The following is an 18204-nucleotide window of genomic DNA, read 5'->3' on the forward strand; positions in this document are numbered from 1 at the left end:
TGGGTTTCTGTGTAGTACTTTTGTGTTTTTCCAGTTGATCCTGTGTGCAGGGGTATCCAGAGCATGGTCTGCTAGGCCAGACTTCCCATAATGATATTTCCGAACGTATCGTTTATGTTCGCTGATGCGGATATTCACAGTTCTTCCTGTTTGACCGTAGTAGGCTTGATTGCATGAGCAGGGTACTTGGTAGACTCCTGGATGTGATAAAGGAGGAATGCTGTCCTTGGGTGAGCAGATGAGGGTGGCTAATTTGCTACATGGTCTGAATGTGGTGCGTAGTTTATGTTTATTGAGGATTCTTGAGATCTTTTCGGATATGCCTTTAATGTAGGGGATGGTGACTGTTTTGTTGTAGTTCTCTGTGGTAGATGGTGGGAGGGGTTTCTTAGGAGTGTTTAGTATTTTGTTTATTTTTTGTGGATTGTAGCCGTTGGCCAAGAAGGTGTGGCGTAAGTGAGTCAGTTCAGCAGTCAGAGCCTTGTCATTTGAACAGATTGCTCTGGCTCTATGGGTTAGCGTTTTTAATATGCCATATTGTTGAGAAGGATGATGGTGTGATTGTTTGTGTAAGTATCTGCCTGTATGTGTGGGTTTTCTGAAAACTGAAAATGATAAGGAACCATCTGGGAGACGTGTGATGAGTGTATCCAGGAAGGGCAGACAGTTGTTGGCTTCCAGTTCCATAGTAAAGTGGATTTTTGGATGTTGGCTATTTAAATGTGCTAAGAATGTTTTCAATGTCTCAGGGCCATGTGGCCAAATAGCAAGCACATCATCAACATAGCGTAGCCAAAGTGTTGGTTTGAGAGTGGCTGTATTGATTGCTTGTTTTTCCAGGTGTTCTATGTAAAAGTTGGCTAGGGGGGAGAAAGGGGGGAGCCCATGGCTGTCCCATCAATTTGTTTGTATATTTTCCCTTTCCATGTGAAATATCCTGCATGTATTGTGAATTTGAATAGTTCAAATATATCAGGGGGGAAGTGTGACTTCAGTAGATTGAGGGTTTCTATTAGTGGTACATTTGTGAATAGTGAAGTGATGTCAAAGCTTACTATTAAGTCTGAGCTTTTTAGGGTGTGGTGTTGTAAGATGCTTTTTAGGTGTGCTGAATTTTTGATAAAGGAGGGAGAATTGTTAGTGAGAGTGGCTAGTAGCTTCGCTAAATGTCTAGCCAGTTTGTATGTGGGACTATTTATACTGTCCACAATTGGGCGTAGGGGTGTGCCTGGTTTGTGAATTTTTGGTGATCCATAGATCCTCGGTGTTTTAACATGGAAAGGTTTGAGTTTGTTAACTGTGTCTTTGGGCCAGGAAGTGACTTTTTTTAATAATTTTCGTGCCTTATTCTTTTGTGTGTTGGTAGGATTGCGATCTATAATTTTGTATGTTGACTGATCTTGTAATAGTGTGTGCATTTTGTTTTCATATTCAGTTGTGTCCATCACCACGGTTGCATTTCCTTTGTCTGCTTTTGTTATGGTAATCTGGCTGTTGTTGTGTAGCTCTTTTATAGCAATGAATTCCTTATGTGGGATATTATTTTTTGGAGGCTTGGACTTGATTAGGATGTTGGCCACATCTAAACGTATGTTGTTAGCTATTGTTGGAGGCAGGTCATAAATTCCTCGTTCGATGGACGCCATTATTTCGGCTTTTGGAACTTGCTTGGGAGCTATGGCAAAGTTGTGCCCTCGACTTAAAGCAGTCGTGGCTTCTTTGCTTAAGGTGAGTGACGATAGATTCACGACGACGAGGTCTTGTTGTAATTGTGGTCGTTGTATGGTGTTCCGTTGTTGTAGATTTTCGAACTTCTTTTGGTGCCGGTTTTTGACTCTGTCGAATTCTTTTTTTGCCGTTGCGTCGGTGATGTTCTCTAAGATCTGCCAAAGTTCCGTATTTAGAATATTATGCAGTGATTCTCGTAATTCGCTGATGGTTGTATTTGCTTGTGCTAATTCCCGACGAGTGGTGTTTATTTGTTCGCGTAAAAGCGCTACACTCGCTCGTTTATAGATGCGTTGGGCTTTGGCCGAGTGGAACTTGTTTTTGATTTTAAAACAGTTCGGTATTAATTTGGTGTCTCGGCACCTCTTTAAGAAGGCTAACCTGTTTAGTTGCCGCGCCAATTTCAACTTCCACTTACCATATCGTCGTGTCTTGCGTACGATATCGTCTCCGTGAAGAATCCTTAAACGTGTGGACAGACTTATGTGTTCGTCGAACATGTTGTTTATTATTTTAAAGGTATAATAGAACACAGAAACTAAGTAAATAATTAATTTATTGACTTGATGCTGATATTTCGCTGGTATTATAACCAGCATCTTCAGAGCACAAAAACACTGTTTGTCACAATACGCGAGACTAAAACAACATGGTGTACTTAACCAAAATTGTAGCAGCAACACAAAGACTAGAGTCCTGATTTTGTCGCCCTCTATCTGAAAAAAAAACAAAAAAAAAAAAAAACGCTATCATATATTACTAGAGTCCTAGAAAAGTGCTAGTTTTTTCTTAATATGACTGTCTCCCAGATCTTCGGCAAGTTAATACAGCCATATTTGTTGAGATTTGGAGTGTGTTTTAGGGCTTCTGTCGCCTCTAAGAACAATCTCTCTGATTTATATGGGTTTCTGTGTAGTACTTTTGTGTTTTTCCAGTTGATCCTGTGTGCAGGGGTATCCAGAGCATGGTCTGCTAGGCCCGACTTCCCATAATGATATTTCCGGACGTATCGTTTATGTTCGCTGATGCGGATATTCACAGTTCTTCCTGTTTGACCGTAGTAGGCTTGATTGCATGAGCAGGGTACTTGGTAGACTCCTGGATGTGATAAAGGAGGAATGCTGTCCTTGGGTGAGCGGATGAGGGTGGCTAATTTGCTACATGGTCTGAATGTGGTGCGTAGTTTATGTTTATTGAGGATTCTTGAGATCTTTTCGGATGTGCCTTTAATGTAGGGGATGGTGACTGTTTTGTTGTAGTTCTCTGTGGTAGATGGTGGGAGGGGTTTCTTAGGAGTGTTTAGTATTTTGTTTATTTTTTGTGGATTGTAGCCGTTGGCCAAGAAGGTGTGGCGTAAGTGAGTCAGTTCAGCAGTCAGAGCCTTGTCATTTGAACAGATTGCTCTGGCTCTATGGGTTAGCGTTTTTAATATGCCATATTGTTGAGAAGGATGATGGTGTGATTGTTTGTGTAAGTATCTGCCTGTATGTGTGGGTTTTCTGAAAACTGAAAATGATAAGGAACCATCTGGGAGACGTGTGATGAGTGTATCCAGGAAGGGCAGACAGTTGTTGGCTTCCAGTTCCATAGTAAAGTGGATTTTTGGATGTTGGCTATTTAAATGTGCTAAGAATGTTTTCAATGTCTCAGGGCCATGTGGCCAAATAGCAAGCACATCATCAACATAGCCTTTTTTTTTTTTCCAGATAGAGGGCGCCAAAATCAGGACTCTAGTCTTTGTGTTGCTGCTACAATTTTGGTTAAGTACACCATGTTGTTTTAGTCTCGCGTATTGTGACAAACAGTGTTTTTGTGCTCTGAAGATGCTGGTTATAATACCAGCGAAATATCAGCATCAAGTCAATAAATTAATTATTTACTTAGTTTCTGTGTTCTATTATACCGTTAAAATAATAAACAACAGTGGATTAATGTTTACTATCTCATATAAATTATATACTTATTAGTTTAACTTATGATCTTGATGGTAGACTTCAGTGGTAAAGTAGGTGTAAGAGATGCATATTTAGCAGCAATTGGAAAATATGGACTGGACCAGAGGAATGAAAATGGATAAAGATCAATAGAATTTGCTAATAGCAGGGGTTTCTACATAATGAATACTTTCTTCAAAAAAAAGGAAGATTTGGAAATGGACATGGCGAAGTCCAAATGGAGAGCTTTTTAATGAAATAGATTATATTTTAACCAACAGAAAATATATTTTCCAAGACACAGATGTAATAAATAGTTTCAGTATAGGTAGTACTACAGATTAGTGAGATCAAAAATTGTAAGCAATAAAATATGGGAAAGACAGAAACTGATCAAAAGTAAGATTCTATCAATTGACTAAATCTGGAAAAAACAGTTCTAAAAAGAGGTAGAAGAAAAGTTTTATAATATTGATATGAATGAGGACTTGGATGAAAAAGTACCAAATAATAACTGAGACCCTACTAAATAACGTCAGAGAGTTTGGGGGGAATCAGCCAAAAAAAAGGATGAAAGAAAGTCTGAAGAAACCCTAAACCTCAGAAAGAGAAGAGAAATGAAAAGAGATGTAGATGTGAATAAGTAGAAGAGAATTCTCAGAGCTTAGTTGAGTTACTGAGTGAGTACTTTGCAAAAGTATATCATCCAGGTGGTGACATTGCAGAAACGAATAAACCAGTAGATTATACGGGAATTGTGGTTAACGAAGTGGAGGTGAGTAGTCTATTGCATAACCTCAATGGCAATACATCTGTGGGATTGGATGGTATACCAGCTCGTGTTGTACGAGAAGCAGCTAAAGAATTGTCAGTACCCTTGACCATTTTGTTTAATTTGAGTCTCGGGTCTGGGTTAGTCCCGAGCAGGTGGAAAGAGGGGAAAATAGTTCCACTGCATAAAGGTGGTTCCAAGACTGCTGTTGTAAATTACCGACGATTAGCATATCAGGAATCATTGTCAAGGTCTTAGAGAAAATAGTCAAGAGGAAAATACAAGATTGGATAGAAGAAAATGGGATACTGTATCGGGGACAGCATGGTTTTGTGAAGGGTAGGTCATGCCTCAGTAACTTGCTCACGTATTATAACACAGTGACGGCTGAACTGGATAAGGGTAATGGGTTTACGGTGATTCTACTGGACCTTGCCAAGGCCTTTGACAGGATTCCACATGGAATTCTAATCAGTAAATTGCAGCATATGGGAATGGACATAGGGTTGGTGAGATGGATAGGAGGGTGGTTGACGGAGAGATATCAGAGAGTGGTTTACTCGGGAGTAGAGTCCACAAGACGGCCTGTGACTAGTGGTGTGCCACAAGGATCTGTTCTTGGACCACTGCTGTTTAATTTGTTCATAAATGATATAGGAAATGATCTGAGAGGAACAGTTCATTTGTTTGCGGATGATGCGAAGTTGGGTAGGGCAATAGTGAATGCAGATGACGTCAAAATTTTGCAGGATGATTTGGATAGATTGGAGGTCTGGGCTAAGGAGAATGGATGTCAGTTTAATGTGGCAAAATGTAAGGTTATGCATTTTGGGGTGAAAAGATTGGCGGCAGTTTACTGCATTGGTGGAACCCTGCTCCAGGAAATTGATGAGGCACGAGATTTAGGAGTGTTGGTAGATAAGGAATTGAAATTTAGGGGACACATTGCAAAAGTGACCAAAACAGCTCATCAAATCACTTGGTTGCTGAAGAATATGTTGACAAGCAGAGACAAGCAGGTTATTGTTCCTCTGTATCGAGCCTTGATAAGACCCCATCTAGACTACTGTGCTCAGATTTGGTCACCTAGGTTTCTTCTTGATGGGGAGGAGGTGGAGAGGATCCAGAGGCGAGTGACCAAGATGATAGCAGGTCTGTGGAATGAACCGTATGAGAACAGGTTGAGGATTTGTGGGTTGCAAAAATTGGTTGATAGGCAGAGGAGGGGAGATATGATTGAGACATTCAAATTACTGAAGGGTTTCTATAAAATTAATTCAGAAGATATTTTTGAGAACAGGGCTGGTTGTGGGAGGACTAGGGGACATCCATGGAAACTGGGCAAAAGTGTGGTTAGTAAAGGTGTTAGAGCTGGGTTCTTTACTTTTAGAGTAGTGAATGAGTGGAATGTGCTCCCTGAGTCTGTGGTGGATGCTGTGACAGTGAATGAGTTTAAGGCGAGGTATGATAGATACTGTATGAATGTCAAATAGTTGTGATGAATATGATTTGGGGCCTCCCTCGATGATTCTAATGACTCCCTGGAGTTGCCCGTAATAATAGTAATAGTAATAATAAGGAAAAGGATGACACAAGAAATTTAGAAACTTCATAACAAGGATAATCAGAATTACAATAGAAATCAATGAGTCTAAAGGAATGAGAAGAGACGTTGTCCATAGGACAGAATAAATTAATAACTCTTAAAGATGAAAATGGAGTATTAATTAAAGACAAGGAACAGATAATAAGAATAATAGACTCCTGTGCCAAATTATATGATGCTTCCCAAGACTTAAACCAATATGAAAGCATGAGTAATGGAAAGACCCCAAGTGAAGATGGGTTATCAATAGTAGTTCTAAAAGCAGTGGTGAACCAGTTATGACTATGTTAAGTAAAATTTATACATCATGCCTAAGACAGAGGAGAATACAAAAGAGTTGGAATAATGCTAACCTTATTTATAGTTTTTAAAAAGGGAGACAGAGGACTTTCAAAATTACTTCCCTATTAGTATTATCCTTTCAACAGTATACAAAATTTTTACAGAAATCATTATCAACAGAATACTTATCAAACAAGATTTTTGCCAACCTTCAGAATAAGCAGGATTCAGAAAAATTACTGCACCATTGATCATATATATTGAAAAGATGAATACTAAAAATCCTGTAGTCTGGTATTTATTGATTTTGAAAAGGCATTTGATTCAATTTGAACATTAGCTATTTTAGACACCCTTAAAAATCAAGGAATTGAAAAAACTTATATCGATATACTTAGTCATATATAGTATATGCATATATATCAAAATTCAACTGCATTTATAAATCAGGAACAAATATGAAATATCCTATTTAAAAAAAAAGGGGGAGTTAGACAAGGAGGTATCATTTCACTTAAATTATTTATAGCAGCACTAGAAGAAATTTTTAAAACCTGGAGTAGAAAAATAGAAGAATTATGGTAAATGGGAAAGAACTATGATTTAATGATGACATTGTTCTTTTAGAAAACTCCTCAGGACTTCAACAAATGATCAGTGAATTGAATGCAGAAGGCAAAAAATAAAGGATTAAATATGAACAAGACAGAACAAAAATAACATAATAAATGCATCATCAAAAAAGCCAGTATACAAAAGAAACACCAGGAAATTGATATAGTAACCTCCTGTATTTACCTAGTATAAAAGATTACAGTACAGGGAGGCTGTAAAGAAGAAATTACATGTAGAATTCAACTTCATTGAATAGCATTTGGAAAACACAATGAAGCACTCAAAGGAATATTCCCAATCTATCTTACAGGAAAAATTTGAGAGTTGTATACATCCAGTCATGACATATGGAAGTGAAACTTGGACTTTGACTAAAAAAATAACCAATAAGTTGAGGATTGCCCAGAGGAAAATGGAAATGTCATTACTCAGTATTACCATTCTGAATAGAAAGCTCAATACTTGTGTCAGAGCTCAGACTAGGTGAGAGACATTATCACAGCCATTAAAAGATCCAAAAAGGCAATGGGCAGATCATATTGCACTCAAAAACTGACAAAGTTGTTAACATTCTGATATCAGCTTTCAAGAGAACTACATGCTGACTAGAGAGACAGTGGAAGAATGAGATTAAAGAGATGGCTGGAACTCAGCAGCTTTTCTATGCCACTGAATGGAGGACTTTGGGGGAGGCCTTTGTCCAGCAGTGTGCAGAAATTGGCTGATGAAGATTTTATATGTGCTTTTGAAAACTTTTTTTTTTGTGTACATTGTATGAATTTTAATACTTCTTTATACATTTTATTTTATGAATTTTAATAATTTGTTTAATACTTCTTTAAAACAGGTGTAATATCTGTTTTATACCCTTTTTTATCTAATTTCTACACTGATTTTTATTTTTTTAATGCCATTTTACTTATTGATTACCTTGTATACTGCTAAGAAATGTTTCGTTTATTTTTATTTTTTTTTAATTTTTATATTTTGATATTAGACTTATGTATGCCACTTAATTATTACATGTTTCAGTCCAGAATGATCATAGATATCCTTGTGCCTTTAAACCAAAAAAAAAAAAAAAGAGTTGTGCAAAATTTCTTTAATTTACAGTTGTAAGATAATGTACATACCAGCTGTAAAACTTTGGATCTCTCTCTCTCCAGTTAGACAGCACGAATTTGCACTAGTTGTGTTACTCACTTTCCCCCTCCCCTCAGACCGATTAATTATTATCCTAAGACCCTATGGAGTCACAGACTCATCTAGGAGGTCCCTTTTATCATACACACAGCTCATCATATCATGCCTTAAACACATTCAAATTCTTTGTATACACCACACTCTCACACAATCATTCACAACTCTCCATGCAAAAAACCTGTTCTAACTTCTTGCTCACACTCTCCTTATACAGCTTCCAGAATTGATTTCTTGTTCTCCCCAAATCTCCCACCATTGTGTAAAAAACCTCTTCAATGCTAATCTTATAACAACTCCTTACCAACTTGTACATCTCTATCATACACCCCTCTCCTATCCATAAACTCTGCAAATTGCATTGTCTCAACTATTTTTCATATTAAACATTCCAGAAATCAGAAACTATTTTGGTCAATCGCCTCTGGACCCTCTCCAACATTTCTTCATCTTTTTTTTTTGAAAACCAGTTGCGACCAAATCTATGCACAGTCCATATGTGGTCTAATCAGAGCCTCCTTACTTCTACAAGTCGGTGTTCTCTGCATTAATGCCAGAATTCTTTAATTCTGTTGTCTTCACAATCACCCCAAGATCTCTTATTTCCTCCACCTCCAACAATATATCCCCACCAAGAGTAACTTCTACATCCCATCTTTGTTTTCCAAATTTTAAATCCTTACATTTTGCAATATTGAACTGGCACATGCTACAGCTGCACGCCATCTCCTGAGCATCTCATAATTACCAGCCTTATAGTTCTACATATGTCCTTTCTTAACGGAAGTCCTCACATAATTGGCAATGACCCAGGTAATCGCTTCATGATCACTCTCTCCAACTGAAGGGAGATTTACACCTCATTTATAATGACATCCTCTGATGAGATAATCAAATCTAAGACGCTCAGTCCTCATCTGTCCTCTGATACATACTGCCTGAGGTAGTTGTCCCTCAGAAACTCAAGAAACTCATCTTCTTTACTGCCAGTTGCTATCTCGTCAGCCCAATCTATATTGCTGTAATTAAAATCATCCATAATGATTACCCTTTTCCCATTTGCTTGGCTAATCTGATTATACATTTCCTGGTCACTACCCTCCACATTACCAGGTCTATAGCAACATCCAACAAAGTATTTCATTTTATTCACCTCTCTCATCATACTGCCTCAAAACCACTACCATTCTTTCCCCATTGCATCTCTACCTTGTATGGATATAACTCTTTTTCTATCATCAATATCATTCCACCTCCCTTTTTACCTTTTCTCTCTTCATGAAATACATCATATCCTTCCATCTCTATTCCTGGCAGGAATAGAGATGGAAGGATCATCCTCATCCAACTATGTCTCACTTATTCCAACAATTGAATGAACTAAATCAATGCAATTATTTAATTTCCTTCGATTCTGACACTTCTGGCATTTGTATACAAACATAAAGTTCATTCCTGGATCTATAACAAGGTTCACAGATACCACTTATTAGATGTGACTTTCCCCATACTTTCTTTGAGTCATTTCTTTTTCTCCTTGCTCATCCCAGAATCTTCTTCAAATCCAACTGTTCCGCCATTCCATTCCCTTCTTGTCTATACACTCATTCACATCCTCTTAGAGCATCAGCCGTTCTCATGCTGTGTTCTTCAATCCATCCTGAGTCTCCCCGTTTTGCACACTTATTCTCTCATTCTCTACATTCTTGTGCTATCCACTTCTTCATAAGTACCACTTCAATCTCTTTCCTTATTCTTCCGCTCTTTCACATTGCCTTTTACTTTCTCAGATTCATTCTCTGCACTCATTACTCTCCCTTCCAGCAGTAGTCTCTCCAAATGACTCACACCAAAATCATTCAGATGCATTTCATTACTCTTATACAGTTGAAATCTTCCTTCAAACTCATTCCGCACATTAACAAACTGCACTCCTTTCTCTTCACACATTTCTGCTAATGTATCATTCATAATTCTTACTTTATGCCTCATCACATCAGTGTCATATCTGGCCAACACACTAACTACCTCTCCTATTACTCTATTATCTTTTATCCTTCTCAGCAACCTCGTGATATCCAATCTTACATTCTCTTTGATCTCTAATTCTCTAATGTTAATACATATACTATTGTTTGTCATCACTTGTGTCCCCTTCCTCTTTGTAATTGGAACTGAAGTTTTCAGGGTTATTTTTTTTTTAGCAGCACAGATGAATAGGGGAAAAAATATGAATAATAAACCTAAGTTATACTACAGTTCTGAATTTTCATTCATCTACTGTTCTCTTGTGTTTATTCTGCATAGTTTGCACTCAAAATTTATCCTCCAGATCCAGCAGAATAACCAGAATCCCCATCCATTTGCATTTTATTTTTTTGCAAAGATGCCATTACTTCTCTTCTCTTTCTTCTTTCTTTCTAAAAATTACACAAGATCATCTTTTGATAACTTATTGCACTAAACAGAGGTTGTGAAAAAGCATTTAAGATTATCAAAAAAAAAAAGTAGCAAGTTTCTACATTTATGTAGTATTTTTGTGTTTTATTACAGCTGTTCCATCTTTATTTGGAGGAAGTAGATTAATGTCACAAACGCTTACACAACAAGAAGTTTTTGTATCTGAAACTCAGTTGACAAAAAACAGGTAAAATACTGAATCTGGCATGTTATAATAATATTTTTAAACATAAAATTATTTTGTAAAGGTAATGTTTGTTTGTTTACTATAATAGTTTTATGGAATATTCTTAGGCTTGATACATATATATACCAGCATGATTGAGATTCAATACTACCTTTATATCTACAAAATATGCTTCAGATTTTTCTGTTTGGTAATGGTAACAAATGACAAAATAATTGGAATTTAAATGCAGATGGAAATAAAATCTTTTGCAACCTGTCATCATGACAAGTTTATCAGAATCACCTGGCAGGAATTTATGCACTATGTCACAGAGGTTTGGCATGATGACCATTTTGTCTCTTGATATCTGGTATGGTGTGGGTGAGTTTCTACAGTCAACATGGTAGTGCAGACATTTAGGAAAGGAAAAGGTCTAAACAACATGAAAACAATAGAAGAAATACTAAACAATTGAATGCATATGATATGCATGAAAGCAATAAATTAGAAATCAAAGGGAAAAATAATTGCACAAATTAGTAGGATAAATTATTTAGGAATAGAACTAAATGACTATGACACACAAAATGAAGTACAAGAACAAGCAATAAAAGGTAGTAGAATAGAAGAATAAGAATGCAAGATCAGTACTAACATATGTAGCAGAAACATGTGCAGCAGCTATGAAAATTAGACTCAATCAATCCATTGAGATGAAAACATTAAGGTATAACGATAGTAGACAAAATTAGGAACTCACAAATCATAGAAAATTGTAAATTATAGCCAATAAGTGATTGGATCCAGAAACAGAAAAAAGAATCGAAAAATCATATAGAAAGAATTCAAAATAATCAGATGCCCCCCCCCCCTCACACCCCAAAAAAAGTAAAGAACTGAGAACTTGGTGATCTCATCCTCTGCTTCCCTTTCCTTTGGATAGAGAAGCAGAGGAAGACTAGGGAGAAGATGGTTGTTGGTCTTGAAAACAATCAACTAGGCTTAATAGTGAAAGAAGAAGCCTGAAAGCAGGATGTTAGGCTGTTACTAAAATTGAATATTTAACCCTATCATGCATGAATTTTTATATTCATTTATAAAAAATTATAATGGCATGATACAGTATCATTTAATCTTACAGTATTACCATGAATTCATTAATTTTGCTAAATTTATGTCCTGTATATTTAAAAAATGATGTCCTCATCTGAAGATATCATGCACTAATGCCAACAGACTGCAGACATATTTCTATGGAAAGGACTTAGACTAAGGAATTTATTTTCATTGAAAGACATTACAAGTATGACAAAACAGATTATAAATAATTTATATTTTGCTGAAACACTGCATGAATGATCAAAATTTGGATTACTTAGTACATACAAAAAAGTAGAACAATTAGAATTTGCAGTAGAGCTATGTAAATCAAGAACAGTCTTATTCTCTTTGCCTCATTTTGTATGGAAAGACTGAAAACATTCCAGGCAGATTGGAACCTCACATCTACCACAGATGTATCTTGTTTTACTCTTCCAGTGTACATCTCTGCAACGATTGGCATTAGCACCTGTTATCTTCTTTGGGAAGTGTCCACCGCCATCAAAACGTTTCTCATGTGGCACAGAGTGAGTTTTGCATTTCTTTAGTGCTGGTGGTGTTTGACTTCAAGGGCGTCCTCGTTTCTTTGTACCTAGCTGAGCTAAACCTTGATATATCAAAGCAGTTGCCACTCTTGATTTGGATTCCAACAAATCCAATTTTTCTTTTTCTTCCCCATTTCCAAATGATCCGTGCATTACAAACAAGTACAGTAAAACCCCGAAGTTACGCGTAAGTCGAATTCGCGTAATTCAGGGTATAATTTTGCATGTAATTTATATATACAAACATACAATTGGGACCAAAGGTTTACAAAAACACCTATATTTTTTAAGAAATATAATCATAATTGTAGTTTTTCGTACATAAAAATAAAAAGAAACTTTATTTTTTTGCCTGAAATCAAATTTCTTCAAAGTGAATAACATAGTATACAAACAATCAGAAGGTCTAGCCATGGGTAGCCCCCTCTCACCACCACCATGCACAGACCTATTTATTGAAAAACTTGAAAAGGATATTTTTTTCCACCATTTCACCTAAACCGTCGATTTGGTGGAGATATGTCGATGACATGTTCATCATCTGGAAGGATACCATGGAAAACCTTCTCATGTTTCTTAATAAAATCAACTCACTACATAATAAGATCAAATTCACTATGGAACTGGAAAAGAACAAAGAACTACTCTTCCTTGACATACTAGTGAGGAGAGAAGATAACAATGTCCAACTGTCCATTTATAAGAAACCCACAGATACAGATAGATATCTACATTATTCGTCTAACCATCATAGATCACAAAAACACAGCATATTCATATGCTCCTTAATTGAGCCTTAAGGTCTATTTTGAAAGAAGGAGATGTACAGAGAGAACTGTCACAAATAGCCAACACTCTATCTCTGAATGGATATCTAACATTTTAAACAAATTGCTTTTTAAAGACAACCCCCCAACAATGTGGAACAGAGTCCCAATATGTGTCCACAGCTGTCATTCCATATATTAATTCAGTTTCCACAAAATTGGCAAGAATGTTAAAAGCTCATAATATCAGAGTGGTTTTTTAAACCAACTACCACAATCAGGTAAGTCTTAAGATCTCCCAAAGATGAAGTACCTTTCTTCAAATTTCCTGGAGTATATGAAATTCCATGCACGTGTGACCTTTCTTGCATTGGGCAGACCTCTAGAAGTTTTGAAATAAGACAGAAGGAACACGTGGGGGATGTCAATCACAATAGAATCATCACATCTGGTTTAGCTCGTCATTTCTCAACATCAAATCACGTTATAGATTGGAAAAACAGTTCTATGCCTTACATCGAGAATGACTACAGACACAGAACTTTCAAAGAAGCAGCAGTGGTGCTACACACAGGCAATAATTTAAATAGAAATCAAGGTGCTATTCTTAAAGACATATGGAAATATCACATCAATTCTCTCAGCTCAACAGAACTACAATATGCGAAAAACTACACAACATGTGGTCATGTACCGGATTCTGACTGAAGCATTCGAATGCATGCACACCATCAAACACGAATTATCAAATGTAACGGTCTAACAGTTACTAAAGTGTATGTTTTCATGTAACTTGATGCATTTGTTTTCACACCAGTACAGCCTTGAAAATGCTAGACAGTGGCTAGTGAAACTTGTTAGCTCTTTGTATTTGTAATCATTAAATCTTATGGTCTTTTAACAATAAAAGTTCTCAGTTTTAAAGAAAGTTATTTTGATGTCGCTGGTTTCATAAAATCTAATAGATTCATCTGACGGCATAATGTCTTTTTCTTGTCATGCAAAATTTCTTCATAGCAAGCTAATGATTTTTTTTATTCCTTGTCTTGTGGCTACAATTCGTTCCTCGTTAGAATCTATGTCCTCCAAAATCTGTAAACTTTTCTTTTATGATTGTTCTTACTGTGGATTCCTGTAGATCGAACTTCTTTGCTAGCTCACAAATTTTCATTCCGCCTTCAAAATTCTTAATAATGTTGAGTTTTGTTTCCAAAGTCAATGTTTTTCTTTTCTTGCTAGCAGTAGAAGAATTGGACTTGCTTCTTTTGGATGACATTATTATTTTTTATGTGATAAAATTTTTATCAAGAACATAACATTAAACAATCGCAAGGTTTGTAGACTATAAAAATCGTGTATAAATGGAAACCGCGCGAAACACGTCAGTGCTTGTTCACAGCATGTGCGACACTGGAGAATGTGGCCAGTGCCTGAAAGATACGACTAGTGGTGAGGCGTGAAGCGGGACAGGAATACGTACATATAAGAAACCGCGTAACTCCGGATTCGCGTAAGTCGGGGTATGACTGTATATAAGATGGTATATAAGAATAAAAAATTCTTATATTTTGTTTGTTCCTGAAATCATTTCAATACAAAGCCACAAGAGTCCATAAGGTCCACTCCATCCATATGTTTGTTATAAACAGCTATGCTGCGAGGTAGTGGAATTTCAATATACTTTTTTTCTTTCCGGCTGAACCTCTGACATACGCTGACAGGCTCCTTTCCTAAGTAGCTAGATACCACATGTACTATTGAGTTATCAACCCATCTAGTGACAGTAATGCCATCAGAGGACGTAGAACTGACATTTATCCTCGTCCCGTCTTCTGCAAATCTTTTTCATTTTTCAGTTTCTTGTCAGCACCTTGAAGTCGATTTCTTCTGCACTTACCCACATAATAAATATCATCTTCCTTTAGTTTTTTAATTAGGGGGGGGGGATGCTTGTGAAGAAGTTGTCTGCATATATCTTGAAGTTCTTACCAGCAAGATCATGACAAAGCCTAAGTACTACATTTTCACTTGCACTGATTGATTCTGAATTTTGTCTTCCAGGATCTGCACTTATATAAAGATCGAAACAATATACATAGCCTGAAATGCCTGCCCTCACCCACATTTTGAAACCCCATTTTTTTGGTTTCTTAGGTAAGTATTGTTTGAATTGTGAACGTCCCTTGAATGGAATCATCATCTCATCTACACTCTGAAATTCTTCTGGCTGACATGAAATGTTTCATGAAACTTTTGCAGCACTGGTCTTATACGTATTGCTTTGTCTTTATTATTGGTAGGTATTGTGTCTGAATCAACAAAATGCAAATATCACCTTATGTCCTCCCATCTGTTCACTGACAGCATCAGCTATAACATTCATGCACAGTCCATGTTCAGAAGACCAATACTGCCTTACATGTGGGTATTTTATGTATGTCATGACAAGTGTCCGTGCAGTTAGCTGAGTGGCTTTGCACTTCAAAACCATATGCCTGGGGAAGGAGTGTCCTAGGTTTGATTCCCATCGATGACGTGAGGAGCTTAAGGATCTTCCTCAGCCATAACCAAGTTAGCCGGTCTTGGGCATGGATGGCAGGGTTTTTTCCACCAGTTTATCTGGAGTTTTTCATCCCGCAAGCAGGCAAACCGGACCCGTGAACACACAGGCTACAGTCATAAACAATATGGTAAGGAAGGCAATGGGAAACCACCTTGCGTCACTATTTCCCTAGTAATCAGCTGCAACCCTCTCAAAGAGAGGAATGCACAGGATCAGATCAGATCATGACAAGTACAATTCCAAGGTAAATTTTGAGTTCAGTCACAGTAAGTTCTAAATTATCTTTGCTTTTACAGCATGCATATAGATTAGTTTGTTTCACAATTTCATCTATCAATTCATCTGGAAAAAGCTGTGAATAATAATCTGCAGCTCTCTCCGTGAATATTTACTTGTCCTCTAAACTGTGGTTCACTACCAGCAAAAGGATTATTTTTCTCACTAAACCACACTGGTTGTCTCTGCAATGGCATATGACCAGCAACAGCTGTATTTTGCACACTAGCTGGACTTTGAATGTTGTTAGTCTGACCAACAGGGGAAGGATACTGAACATTACTGTCTTTACTTGGACTGTTACTCTCTGTAGGATCATTTTTGGCTGCTGTATATAGGATCATCATCAGAATCACTCGGCTCCAAAATGATCTTCAGATTCCTCCAACATTTTTTCAGTCTCCTCTTTAGTAAGTCTCTTGTGGTAATAGGCCTTTTATGTGGTAATAGGTTTTTATGCCTGATGGACCTGGCTTTTTTATCCATCTGTAAAAGATATGATAATGCCAGTTAACACACTTACTATTCATTTATGTTTGCAAAAATAAAATAAATAAAATTATAAAAATATTGTACAAGAACTTTCTAACCTCAAACTATTTGCCGCATAGATTACCTTAAAAACATATTGTCCTCATGTGAGGACAGGTTGTTTTCAAGTTTGTTTATGAATATGGTAATAAACATGAACAAATTAAATATTCACACTTCATCTACAAGGTATAACAATATATAAAACCATACTAACCTTTCCAGAAGACTCATAAAATCGCCAAATTCTAATCAACAAAACAGCAGCTTTTCACTTCCTCTTTGATACCACCATGCACTGCAGCGAGATTTTTATTCTTATAACTGTTGAAATCCCTGCTAAATGGTGTGGTTTCTAAGAACACTTTAGTCTCCCCAGATGAGGACTACATGCATACAGTAACACTAAATTATGAATGAATAATTATTATGAGGGAAAATATATGTGTCCTCATATGAGGTCCTTATTCATGAGAGGATTAATTTTTGTGTTTTGTTATTTAGAAGAGTAAACCAATTTCTGGGAGTGTGAACAAAATCATTAAGGATAAGAATGCTTTCTTTACATTTTATTTGTGTTTGTACAATATTGCTATCTTTTTCAGTTGATTCTGTGGTGAAACATAATAGAGAACATTCTTCAAGAGTAGGTTTTGTTATAGAAATCTGATTCATCTCCTTTGTTCAACCAGCTTTATGGATACTGGATAGAGTATCCATAATCTAGTCTTACTAATGATACTCTTTACCTTTTCTCTCTACTGCTATATATATGCACTGTCTTATACCAGAGAAAAAGAAGGTTATAGAGATCCTTCACTAGTTGTAAGAATGGAGAGTTTACATTTTACACTTTAACAAACCAGTTTGATTGTAGTATAGCTTGTTTCCTGTGTATAGTTGTATGCTCCAGAAGATGACCTTGACATAAAGGTCGAAACGTCGAATGTAGATTTTAGTTATATTAAACTAAAGTTTTTATTCAAACACGGTAGTTGTCTCCATAATTTTCAAAAATGCATTCGGATCACCGTGCAAGCCTAAAAGAAAGGATTCAGATCATCCATGGAAATGATACGCACAAGTGCTGCAATCGCTATGGTAAGCTAAAGATTCGTATTTCTCTCTTGATCAATCGGCTGGCCTTTTTAAAAAGATGCAGGGACAATAACCTTATTCCGATCTGCATCAGGCTAAAAAAGAAATTTACGTCCGCTAAGGCACTCCGCATCTATGACCGCACAGAAAAAGCAATGCTTAGAGAACAGATTCAAACAGCCCGCCAAAACCTAGCTACAACACAAAATCTGGTTTCTAAATTACAATACAAACTATCGAACTATGTTAATCCAGACATTCTACAAACACTTGAAAGAATTACTGACAATTCGGCCAAACATTTCCTGGAAAAGAACAAAGAAAAACTCGAGAAAAAATTCCACAGTTTGAAACAACGGCAAAAAAAAAAATATGGCGGCCAATCACAGGAATCCATCCAATCAGAGGACTTCCTCCCCGATAAACACCAACAATGAACAACAAACAAGGGAGACAAGGAGTGACTAACCACCAACAAGCAAGAACCACGTGATCAACCTATCAAGCCACACCCTGAACAATGGCGAACTTACGCTACTGAATAAAGGACTGAACTA

The 18204-nt window shown here is 36.7% G+C and overlaps 1 protein-coding gene across 4 annotated transcripts in view; it reads left to right on the forward strand.

Moving 5' to 3' along the window:
• nbs (nibrin) overlaps positions 1-18204 on the forward strand; it is a 285502-nt gene that overhangs the window by 91219 nt on the left and 176079 nt on the right. For all 4 annotated transcript variants that reach the window (XM_090397995.1, XM_090397996.1, XM_090397997.1 and 1 more), the window contains one exon: positions 10691-10784. In XM_090397995.1, coding sequence (XP_090254121.1) covers positions 10691-10784 — 94 coding nt within the window. The remainder of the gene's footprint in view (positions 1-10690; positions 10785-18204) is intronic.

Source organism: Typopeltis vanoorti, chromosome 9, assembly GCF_054136105.1.
Source record: "Typopeltis vanoorti isolate ZY-2024b chromosome 9, IOZ_Tvanoo_1.0, whole genome shotgun sequence".
Classification (NCBI taxonomy): domain Eukaryota; kingdom Metazoa; phylum Arthropoda; class Arachnida; order Uropygi; family Thelyphonidae; genus Typopeltis; species Typopeltis vanoorti.